The sequence below is a fragment of the Arachis hypogaea genome, chromosome 7, assembly GCF_003086295.3.
Source record: "Arachis hypogaea cultivar Tifrunner chromosome 7, arahy.Tifrunner.gnm2.J5K5, whole genome shotgun sequence".
Classification (NCBI taxonomy): Eukaryota; Viridiplantae; Streptophyta; class Magnoliopsida; order Fabales; family Fabaceae; genus Arachis; species Arachis hypogaea.
The window spans coordinates 3,502,829-3,513,754 of NC_092042.1; the positions used below are offsets into that span (position 1 = coordinate 3,502,829).

At 29.8% G+C, this 10,926-nt stretch overlaps 1 protein-coding gene across 3 annotated transcripts; it reads right to left on the reverse strand.

Moving 5' to 3' along the window:
* Nucleotides 1–4,506: 4,506 nt before the first annotated feature.
* LOC112702036 (mitogen-activated protein kinase 20) lies at nt 4,507–10,258 on the reverse strand. Of its 3 annotated transcripts, none has more exons than XM_025752893.3 (10): nt 9,358–10,258; nt 7,877–8,285; nt 7,523–7,650; nt 7,321–7,380; nt 6,892–7,041; nt 6,637–6,792; nt 6,244–6,455; nt 6,033–6,134; nt 5,345–5,457; nt 4,507–5,196 (listed from the first exon to the last, which is right to left on the reverse strand). In XM_025752893.3, exons 1-10 carry the CDS (start codon nt 9,379–9,381, stop codon nt 4,742–4,744), a joined length of 1,809 nt encoding a protein of 602 aa, XP_025608678.1. In that variant the 5' UTR covers nt 9,382–10,258; the 3' UTR covers nt 4,507–4,741. The 3 variants fall into 3 exon arrangements, with proteins under 3 accessions (XP_025608678.1, XP_025608680.1, XP_072055091.1); XM_025752895.3 differs by having other exon boundaries at nt 4,507–5,280; XM_072198990.1 differs by lacking the exon at nt 9,358–10,258 and adding an exon at nt 8,745–9,006.
* Nucleotides 10,259–10,926: the final 668 nt, after the last annotated feature.

Here is a 10,926-nt window from a genome sequence, read left to right on the forward strand (position 1 = left end):
GTAGCCATCAATGATGATTTAATGGTGTGAGATTTCATCCAATGGCTCACCTTTCTTTGATGGTTACATGCTGGCCAAAATACAATAAAATTGCTGGCCCCTAGACTTTTCTTAAAAAAAAAAAAGAAAAAAACACTAATATATACTAAGATGTATTAGTGAAAAGATAATTGATGTTTGTTTATACTTCCTATAGGGTGATGGTGGCATGGTGGTGGCCCTAATAAAAATAGTGTGTAATAAAGGTTGGAGAATTCTTATATAAAAAATAATATATATATATATATATATAAATAAATTATTAAATTAATTATTATATATTTTGTATAAATATATATATTTAATTTATTTTTAATATATTTTATATGAATAATTAATTTAATAGTCGATTTTTAACATATACTTAACATGATTGTTGTTGTATACAGATTGCAGAGGGATACAATATTTACACTATTTAATAAGTATGCTAAAGTATTAAGTTGTACAAAAAATATGAGAGATTATAAAATCTTTTTAAAATAAATAACCTTAACTATATATATCTTTAACATCCTAGTTAGCAAAATCTTTTTTATATATATTTAGTTACAAAAAATTTGTGAGATAGATCCAATAATTTATACAAATATATTTTGATGAATAACATTAATGAACCTTTTATTTTATATTTATGAATTTATGTAAATATTTTAAAAAAATTAAAATTGCATATATGTATCATAATAGCTAAAATCTTAATTTAAATTTTAAATTTTTTTAATATTATAATTTTAAATGAATTAATTAATTTTATAAAATTTATAATTTAATTTAACAATTTAATTTTCTGTCATGTATGGAAGAACATGTGGTAGTGGAGAAGGCAGAAGAGGGAGGTGGTGATGTTTCCAAGAAGGAAACCAGAGGATGGATTGGGTGATTGATATTTTTTGCATTTAGAGATATCAAATTTCATTTTTGTGTTGGGCATATGGGACTCCATGTGCTTCACTCCCACTCCTATCCCTTTCTTCTTGTCACATTCACACACTACACCATCACCCTCTTTTTTATTTTATATAGAATAAAATATAAATAAATTTTAAAATATTTATATTTTAAATAGATTAGTTTTAAAAAATATATTAATAAAGTCTTTTAAAATAATAAACATGTATAAAGTAGTTTTAGTTAAGATCTTTTATCCTAATGATTAGAAAGTAATTTAAAAGTAGTGTTACTAATTTTAAAAAATTTTATTAATATATTTTTTTAGAGATTCATCTGATTAAAGTGTAAATTTTAAATATTTTTTTTGTTATTTTACTCTTATATATATTATAAAAAATTATATAATTAGTAATACTACGTAATATTATGTGACTAGTAAATATTATTATTTTGAGTCTATATTTAATTAATAATAATTTATATTTATATTTATAAATATTTGTATACAAATAACATATAATTTATATTTATATTTATCGAAATTTATACACATGAGACAATACAATTTATACATATAAATTAATAAAATTTATTTGTTAAAGATAACTTAATATTTATACTGGCTAAATAATTGCTAAAATTATTAAAAACTACTGACTTCTTAGAGTTTCTGCTATATAATTATTTTGTTAAATTTATATATTTAGGTAATTTTGAAATAATAAAACTATTTTATATTTACATTATTTTTGTTTTTCCATTCTAATACTCGATCTTTTCTTCTTTCCTTGGTGCTAATGAGGATCCGTACCTCCCATTATTCTTTGTACGAAAAATGTTATTCTGATCAGAGAGCCATGCATTTATAATTCAATTAATATCACATACATACATATATCTACTTTGTGTCTAATAATAATCTTATTGAAATAAAAAATGTGTGGATATTCAAGTGAGTTTGTCTCTATGTTAACTTATTGGACCAGTGTTTGTTTGTTTGTTTTTTATTTTTTTATTTTCTTAACATATAGCTATCATCATCATCTATTTCAAACTCACATATTAGTTTTCTTTTATTAAAAATAGTGTATAAATCTTATTAATGTAGCATCATATGATGTAATGAAGGTTATGTTTGAATAAGATTTATGGCTTATATCTATCTATCTATCATTCATTCTTACTTACCATTGTAAGAAATTAAAGATGCCCAAAATCATCTTTATGAAGGAAATCAAAGTCTTTCACATGGTAGGCCTCTAGTGGAGCATCATGAAATACTCTTTTTTTTTTTTCCTTTTTTTTCTTTTTTTTTCCTCTGACTATTACATAGAAGGCTAGGGCGAAGCTAGACCTAAACTATAGGGGGGCCAAAATTTTATTCTTAAATTTTTTAAAATGGAATAATATATATGTCTAATTTTTGCTTTAATTAAAGGTTATAATTTATACATCCATACATTTATATATTACATTTCACTGTTGGTGTTCATTATTTTTTAATTAAAGATTATTGTTTATACATGCATCCATACATTTATGTATTTTCACATATTATAATAACATAATAAATAAAAGGAGAAAATGGTCAATTACACTGTTTAAAGAGAAGAAAGGTTAAAAATTTAGTACAATTATTTAATTATATATTATTACATGTGTAAAAGTTACCAATATCAAAATTCATTACTTAAAAAAATTTAAATATATAAATTTACTTAGATGCTTATAAATTTTTTTACATTGTTAGTAACAGTACATAAAATTAAACTCTTGAAAAAATAATAATTATTTGACATGCATGTTTAAGCACAATTTAAATGATGATAATATGAATCAACTTAGGTTAGTTTAGTAATTAAGTTACTAGTTCATTTAAACCGAATCCTGTTCATGTAGTAATTCATTCGCCAGTAATAAATTCTTAAATAAAACTCAAATTTGCTGAGAATTAATTATTGACCTGTCGGGTTGAGAGATACCGTAAGAAAACAAAATAACGATGATGATGATATGATACCATATCTTATATATATGGAACATATTGATATTGAATTAATGACCTTATTTAAATCTAAGAACAATCTGTTTGTGCATAAAGAAGAACACCACAAAAATGTTTAAAACAAGATTAGAGAAGTTAAACAAGTAACATTAATTAATCAATAGAACAAAACCTACTACAATAATAGCAGTTAATATTAATAATAAAAATTCAGTGCACAAATAAAGAAAGTAGGAATGAGGATTTTAATTTGAAGCAGTTTAATTAATCTCTTAATTAATGATGAGCACATGAACTCACTCAGACTTTAATCTGTGAGGTCCCGCTGTCTGCAGTTTGCAGCAATGGTGCTTCCATTGCATATGAAGTAAATGCCAAAATGTATCCACATTCAAATAACTCTCTTTCATTTTTTCTTTTATTTTTTATTTATTTGTTTGACATTCTTTAATTTGTTTTCTGCTGAAAAAAGGGGATATATCAGCAATGTATGCACTTAACAACTCTAAATAAAATAACATCGTTTTTTTATATTATTATTATTATTATTATTATTATAGATGTTTTACACAGAAAAAACATATAATTTACACTTATATTTACCAAAGTTTTGTACACATAAATCAATACAATTTACACCTATATTTTTTAAAATTTGTACATATGAATTAATAAAATTTGTTTGTTAAAGGTAATTTAGTATTTATACTGACCAAATAATGAAAAAAATACTAAAAATTACTGTTTTTAAGAGTTTTCTCTTTTATTATTATTATTATTAAAGATAGTGTTGCATAAGCATATACCAAACCAATTTCAAGGATAAATATATTTATAGGTAAGTGAGAAAATTTAGTATAATTTGAGCCATTTTAAAAAATAATAATAGTAAATTAAAATCCATTTATTATTAGAGATTTTGTTTTGGAATATACATGGTTTATTGGTTTTATTAGGCGTCTACTTTGTTTTAACAATGTTATTCAATCTCTATTTAGTTTTATTAGAATAAATGTACCATTTTTCAACTCATTTGTAGATAGCTGACTTTTCTTATCAGCCACAAGATCCAAATATCTCAACAAAAACAAAATATGTCAATTCTAGGGAAGTCTATTCAAGATTTTTCCTTATGCCATGATGAAAAGAATAAATTTTCCTGTGTTGACTTCACACTCATGCTTATTCTGTCTATTTTCCTAAGAAAAAACTAACACTTCCAAAATCATTCAAAATCACTATTTTTACTATATAATAATAAAAGTTTAATTTTAATATCCTGATAGTATAAAATGTTTATACAATCGTACAATCACAACCGTCCTCCTGAATGACCATTCATACCGTCAATATGAAAGATAATTATTTTTACTAATGGCGTTATGTGATTAGATGCACGTATAAGACGGTGCTTATGTGATTAGATGCACGTATAAGACGGTACTATACTGACAGTGCATCAAAATTAAATTCTATATAATAATACTTCAAAAATACACATAAGAAACAAATTAAGTCATTAATATTCCCAAAGAACATATTAGATGTGCTTAGTATGCAGTGTGAAGTGATGAAAACATCCCAATTTATTCATATTGCTGTAACCAAAGTTTACATCATTTCTAGGGAAGGAAAAAAGCTTTGCTTTCTAGGGAAGGCACTAACTCATGTCATTTTTTACACAGAAAGAAAGAAGCAAGAAAGGAGAAAACACCACCAAATATTGTAGTTACTACATTAACGAGAAACCTTTTTCTTTTCTCTACACACAGAGCCACAATATTCACAACACAAACCTTTCTTTTAGAACATCCTTGTCATGCCATACTGAACAGGTCCAACCTTTCTATGAGCAGTGGCACCGGCCGCAGCACCAATGCCGCCATATTGATGAGCTTTTGATTGAAGCAAGTTCGTGTCAATGGCTATTCTATGGTTATTATTATTATCATCTTGTTCTATCTTGTTCACTCCTATTGCCCTTGTCATGAAAAAAGGGTTAGTATCAATGTTGATGGCTATGTCTGGTGCTATTTTCGCATTCACTCCACATTGCTGAGGGCCATGTTTTGGTTTCAAAGGCACCCCCTTTTCGGTGTCTTGGTGTCCGGTGGTTGATCTTTGGTAATAGTACGTGGGAGGAACGGTTTGAGAAGGAACAAAAGAACCTCTGATGAATGTCCTTGGATCGAAAGAGTCCTTGACGATACTACCATACTCATACGGGACAACGGGACCAACTACTTTCCCGGGTTTTGCTGAAGATAAAAACGTCGAGAATAGTGATTATATTACTGATGGTTTCGCCGTCACTTTTGGTATATCCTCGGATCAATGTATCTCTGGATATATATATAGTGAGAGGGACGGAGAAAGTTATAAACTATGATGATAGCAATCACATACCTGGTGGAATTCTTTGATTGTTATTATATTCCTCGGCCGGTTGCCGGTTTTTGCTCAAAGCATTGTTTGATTGCTCTTTTTGGGCTACCATATTCGAATGAACAACCGTTGACCTATCAATGGTAAAATCAAATGAAGTCACCTAAGTATGAACAAGTAACTATCAAATTATGATCCTTATGAATTGAATGAGAACAGTTATCATGAGACGGCATTAAGAGAATGAGGGATAATTTAGGTCCTCCTATGAATGATATTGTCCCTCCATACCATGTATAAAACCTAGCTTCTTAAACAAACATTGGCAGACAGGGAACATGCACAACTATCGCATGTCACAACTTGCTCGCTCACCATGGTTGTCATTTTGTATTTACTTAATCTTAGAAAAGTGCATCAACATCTACATAGAAAAAATAGCAATGTCCCATAAGGTATAAACAATACTATGACACTATGTACTGCTATGTAACAGCATCCGGTTTCGATTGAATTAGAGCTAAATTGCATAGTTAGAATGAGATGCTCTAGACTGGTTTCCTGTTGCATATGCACAAGAATCTAATCTAGTCATCTTAAAATTTATCACAGTAGATACTGCTCAACTAAAGTAACATTGTGTTGACAATTAATTGTTGCAAACAAATAAGCAGTAAAACTCAAATGAGATTCTGCATTAACAAATCACCTTGGAAGCGATACATGTTTTCGTTCAAGTGGCATAACTGGACTACTTTTGCCACCATTTTCCTCAAGATGAGCAAACTGCTTTTTGAATTGATCAACAGCACTGTAGGATATATTACACCAAATGAAGGTTAACGAGAAAATATTCGAGAAGGAAGTATCAAATATGAATACCAAATTACCAATGAAAAATGGTAACATAACAAACTAACCTTGGATAAAGGAAATTAGCCCTCTCCGTTCCATTTATGTAGTCTTTCAAAAGTTGGGGATGGTACTCTAAAATCTCACGAAAAATTAGCTCTCGGATTTCTTCCTTTGTGACTCTTCGCCTTTCAAATTCAAACTCCATTTTCGTGATAGGATGACAGGATGGTTCCCTCTCCACCTTTGCTAATCCCTTGAAGTAAGGATCAGCTAATGCCTGAAAAAACCAAAAAACTTTAAATATCTTAAGCAAGCAAGTCAACATAATTCTATGAATGTGGATGCTCTACATCACTCTTGTAACTTCTAGAGTTTCAAAAAAAAATCATGAAGCAGTTGATTATCAAACTAAATTCGTTTTCAACATACACAAAGAAATGGAGCACAATATAACAAACCTCTTGAGCAGTAGGCCTGTCTTTCGGGTCAAAGGCAAGTAATCTTTCAAGTAGTCGTAGTGCTAAAGGATCTGCATTAGGAAACTTCTGTGCAAATGGCACAGGCTGCTTCTTCCGCATACTAGTTAGGTATCTCCTAGCCTTATCATTGCGTACCTACATCCAACAGAATCACGAGCAGAACAATACTGTTAGTGGAAACAAATAAGCAATACAATTAGAAATTCAGAGGTCCTTTTATGGAGGGAGAATTACTCGGGATATAGTATCCAGCGAAGGAGTTCCAAGCAGATCGGTCATCAGATCCAACTGATGGACAACATTTTTTCCAGGGAAAAGTGGCTTTCCTAATAATACTTCTGCGAAGATGCAACCTATACTCCATATGTCGATTGCCGGAGTATACTGCACCGCAATATGTTAGCTCATTATGCGATAGAAAACTAACAGAAACAGATAGAGCTAGTAGATTATCCATTAATAATAGATTGATCTCGGGGCTTACATTTAGCTAATGATGGAAAAGAAGACAACAGAAAGCATGAATCATGGGTTGATAAGCAATTGCAATTTCTACACACAAAGCTAATGAGTATGAATGCCGGCATAACGAAACAAGACTACACATATGTACTTTCTCTCCGACTTATACACAATCAAAAAGGATCTTTGAGAAAGTCATACCTTTGAGTAAAATGATCCACAAAGCTCCGGTGCTCTATACCACCTTGTCGCAACGTAATCCTATAGATGTGAATTAAGTCAGAAAATATCATCCATACTTCCCCAGGAATTTTTATATGAAAAATGAAAAAAATTTCTCCAACAAGGTATAGGTATAAAGAAAGGTAGAAAGTGAACAGAGATCATGTGGAAAGTGCAATACCGTCCAAAATACTGTTGTTGGTGTGTCGGTGAAAGCGACTCTTGCTAACCCAAAATCACAGATTTTAAGTTTACAGTTTGCATTGGCCAGTATATTCTTTGGCTTCAAGTCTCGATGATAGACATTTGCTGCATGGAGTAGACAAGGGTTAGATGAGCAATTTTGACATCAGGCAGAAACTTGTAGAAAAAGCAAAGCATCATCAACCACAGATAGAAACCATATTTTGCACATTCCTAACATCTTTCTTAAGACAAGTGCCTGAGCAATGATACATTAACAACACGATGTGCATTTAGATAAGATCAATCATGAAGAAGTAACTATTAGATATTAAAAGATATTAAAATATACCGGTGTGAATATACTTCAATGCTCGAAGTAACTGGTAAAGGAAAAATTGATAGTGCTCCTTTGTCAAGTCATCATTGGCTTTAATGACTTGATGTAAATCCGACTCCATGAGCTCGAAAACAACATAAATGTCCTTAAATTCCCTCCTAGAAGGAGGCATCATGACATGTTTGATTTCAACAATATCAGGATGTCGAAGAAGTCTAAGCAACTTTATCTCCCGGAGAATGCGTGCAGCATCGGATATATGCTCAAATATATCATGAATCTTTTTTATTGCAACTTTTTCACCGGTATGAGTGTCAATAGCTGAACATACAACACCATAACTTCCTTTCCCGATGACTTCTTGAATTTTGTACCGGCTGGCATCCCCATAATCAGAGAAAAACTCCATCTCCATTGAACTCTGTAGCAAAGATAATCAAGTTCTTCCACAAATCAAAATCAGGCAAATCCAAAATTGATTCCAATCAAGCTACGGCAACAAAGCGATTGCAAATTTTCGTAAGCAATCCAGAAAACTTATATTGGAGATATCTCAGGACTCACCATTAAAGTTAATAGACATAATACAAATCTGTACGTTTGTTAAAATTTACATAAAGCAAGTTCCACAGCATTACATAATCATAGACAGAAAAAGAGGATAGATTACATATGCAGGAACATGATCATGTCAAGCATAGAATGATAGAATTGAATAACTCAAACAAACTAATAAAAATGTAAATAATAGACAAAGAGAAAAATTGTCTCAATACAACTCCTCACTCCAATGTACTAACTATATTAACATAACAACACATAAAAGAAGCACAAACTTTAGCATATAGAATATTAGAACCACTAAATATATATCACAAACCAATCTCTAACTTCAAAAAGCCAAAAGCTTTTTCTTTCTACAATCAACCGGTTCTTCTCATTTCACTCATTCTACAATCTGATTTTTGGAGAGTCAACCATGTATGATGAATTGATGATGATGATGATGATAATGCAGCTCAAGCGTGTACAGCACATAAGTGCATAACACAAGACGTAGAAAAAAAGAAAAGCAAAAGGGGTAGATAGATTGAAGTTGAAAGAACAACCTCCTATGAACACAACATATAGATGGTAATTTCTAACAAAAATAACGATGGTGAAATATAAGATTTGCCAAACATGCCGTTATCCTACTACAGTAACAAACACTTTGGGGACAGAAAAATTACATCACGTGTTGTATGTACTTAAACTCAATATCAGAAAAAAAGAGATAACATGGCCCCTACATTGAACCAGCTCAGCATATATAGAAACATGTTCCTAAACCTCAACCACATACTCCAAAGTACTTAAAATTCACATCAAACACAATCACAAACAAATAATTCATCATCCTCTAAATAATTCAACTAATCAAAACAATAAAAAGCTATCTTGATTGTTCATCATTCACTCAAATATGTAATAAAAACTTGTAAAAAATCCACCTTTTTTCTTTGATCTTGCTGCATTCTTATATGGCAAGTGGGAACACCTACAAAAGCTTCCAATTCCAAAAAAGGATGACCCTATAGAACGAAAAACACAAAGCTTCTGAAAAAAATTGTTGTTTCCTCAGAGAGAATTCAGCCACATTTGCCCCACCTACCCCTACTTCGAATCACAAGACCACAATCCGAACTCACTATTCTCTTCCCCAAATCCCTCAACGAACATAGAATCCAAATGAGACCCCACATGCACTCCAGTTCCGGCACAAAGCTCACAAAATCACGGAACCAATAGCCACTACAACAACCCTTGATCATGAAGTAATGAAGCTCCAACCTTGCAACAAAAAACCTCTCATTTTTGGAAAACTTTCACACACCCCAGAAAAGGATCGAAGCTCTGGAACACCAAAACCACAACAAGAACACGTTTTGAGGTTGTTGAGAGGTGAAAGAGGGAAACTTGAGACACAGTACTAACAGAGAATTATAATATAAGCGTGTTTTGATCCTGCACACCGACACAGAGAGAAAGGTGAAAAATTTGGAGAGGTTTTTGAAGGTTAAAGCGAGCTTAAAGCTAAAAGGGTTGGTGCTTGGCTTGTGTTTGTTGTGTTGCGTTGTTTCCTTATCCAAAAACGTACAAGATACGGAGCATAATGTACTAAGTGGCGTATAAGTGTAATTTTCAGATGGTGTTGAGGGTATTATTGTAATTTCATTTTGTGGGAGACAAGTGTCAGATACTAGTACTGTTACTGTGTAACATGTTGTATTGTACTCTTCCCTGTGTTGGCAGGTTATGTTTCTGACACGTGGCAAGGTTGGCAGGTTAGTTTCTTTTTCTAAGAAAAAGGAAGGAAGGAAATAATGTCATTAATTTTGATACATTAAAATTATAAAATAATTTTATACATATATTTAATTATATAATTTCATATTAAAAAAATATTTATTTTTTAATTAATTATATAAATAATTATAAAAAATAAATATGATTATACGATTATATAAAATTTATTTTATTTTATGAATACATCAAAATTAAATTCATTAAAATAAACATAAAAATTTAAGCAAAGTCGACATGTGACATATTTTTTAATCGATTTTTCTTTTCTAAAAAATAGGTAGTAAATTATTTCATTGCTGAATATATAAAGTAAGTGTAATATAAACTAAAATTTATTTTTTATATGATATGAATTTCTTCTACTCGTGTAATTTTCTACTATTTTTATTTTTAAGATATTGTTTTTTCTTTATTTTATTTTTGTTTTGGAATATATATTATAAAACAGAGAGCATATATTTTTGTATGCATTTTCTTCTAATAGAATTTGATTTGAATTATGTAAACTAGTGCATTATAGGAATTAATACGTTATTAATTTATCTTTTATAAATTAAATATGAATAATAATAAATTTAATATTAGTTAAGATGATAAATATGTTATATTAAAACTAAAATATTATGAATTTACTAATTTTGTTTATATTCTCAAGTGGGTATAGCGATAACAAAACATAATATATAGGTAGGAATGAATAATGTAAAAAGTTT